This window comes from Bubalus kerabau, chromosome 5, assembly GCF_029407905.1.
Source record: "Bubalus kerabau isolate K-KA32 ecotype Philippines breed swamp buffalo chromosome 5, PCC_UOA_SB_1v2, whole genome shotgun sequence".
NCBI lineage: Eukaryota > Metazoa > Chordata > Mammalia > Artiodactyla > Bovidae > Bubalus > Bubalus kerabau.
Genome location: NC_073628.1, coordinates 1,244,092 through 1,245,461, shown reverse-complemented (window position 1 = coordinate 1,245,461; position 1,370 = coordinate 1,244,092). Strand labels below are relative to the sequence as shown.

Below are 1,370 nucleotides of genomic sequence, written 5' to 3'. Positions count from 1 at the left end.
TTTACAGGAAACAAACAAGACAGGGAAGAAGCCAGACTTAGAAACCCAGGAGGGTGTCTGCTGGGAAAAGTCAACAGAAGCCCATGGATTCCAGGCCCACAAACAAGACACAGCACAGATGGGAACCAGGAAGTGAGCATGTGCCCAGGTCACACCTGCCCCAGCAGGTATATAGAGGCTCCTGGCCCAGGAGGCCCCACACTGAGCACCTTCTCTCTCTCCACCTGCTCCTCTGACCTACCCCACCCTCAACCCACCAGAACCATGGGCTGCTCTGGCTGTTCCGGAGGCTGCGGCTCCAGCTGCTGTGTGCCCGTGTGCTGCTGTGTGCCAGCCTGCTCCTGCTCCAGCTGTGGCAAAGGGGGCTGTGGCTCGTGTGGGGGCTCCAAGGGGGGCTGCGGCTCGTGTGGGGGCTCCAAGGGGGGCTGTGGCTCCTGTGGGGGCTCAAAGGGGGGCTGTGGCTCATGTGGGGGCTGTGGCTCCAGCTGCTGCAAGCCCGTGTGCTGCTGTGTGCCAGCCTGCTCTTGCTCCAGCTGTGGCAAAGGGGGGTGTGGCTCCTGTGGCTGCTCCCAGTCCAGTTGCTGCAAACCCTGCTGCTCCCAGTCCAGCTGCTGTGTCCCTGTTTGCTGCTCCCAGTCCAGCTGCTGCAAACCCTGCTGCTCCCAGTCCAGCTGCTGTGTCCCTGTTTGCTGCTCCCAGTCCAGTTGCTGCAAACCCTGCTGCTCCCAGTCCAGCTGCTGTGTCCCTGTTTGCTGCTCCCAGTCCAGCTGCTGCAAACCCTGCTGCTCCCGGTCCAGCTGCTGTGTCCCCGTGTGCTGCCAGCGCAAGATCTGAAGCTGTGTCCAGGGACCTCAAGTGGCTCCCGGGAACCCAGGAATCTAGGAAGTGACTGATGCCCCATCCAAGATTAGCAAGTGGCAGTTTTGAATCCATCTTTTCTAGAACGGGGAGCCCAGCAGATTGCTTCCCAGATGCAGGCGAAGGCAGACCTCTTCGTGCCTTCTGTCCGTTCTGGATCCCCGCCTTGAACAAGTCATTTCCTTCCCAGTCTCTGCATGACTGCAGTCCCCACAGGCCCCTGATTCCTGGAGCCCATTGACCCTTGTGCTTCGGACTTGGCCAACCTGGCCCATCCCACAAGGCCAACATTCGGACCACAGACCCAGAGGGTGCCCCCACTCTCCTCAGCTGGCCCAATGCCGCCCTTCACCAGGATTTGCTTGTGCCTCCTTCACCGGCCACAGTCCAGTCTGGACCTGGTGCAGACTCTAAATAAACACATTCCCCTCTCAAGGACTCTGTCTCCATGATACTTCTTTATTTTTTTAATATTCTTTAAAATTTTTTTGGCTCCACTGGGTCTTCGTTGC

At 58.8% G+C, this 1,370-nt stretch overlaps 1 protein-coding gene across 1 annotated transcript; it reads left to right on the top strand.

The window, feature by feature from the left end:
- The first annotated feature begins 264 nt into the window (after positions 1–264).
- On the top strand, positions 265–834 carry LOC129653518 (keratin-associated protein 5-1-like). The gene has a single exon (XM_055583246.1). The coding sequence runs from the start codon at positions 265–267 to the stop codon at positions 832–834; it is 570 nt and encodes a 189-aa protein (XP_055439221.1).
- Positions 835–1,370: the final 536 nt, after the last annotated feature.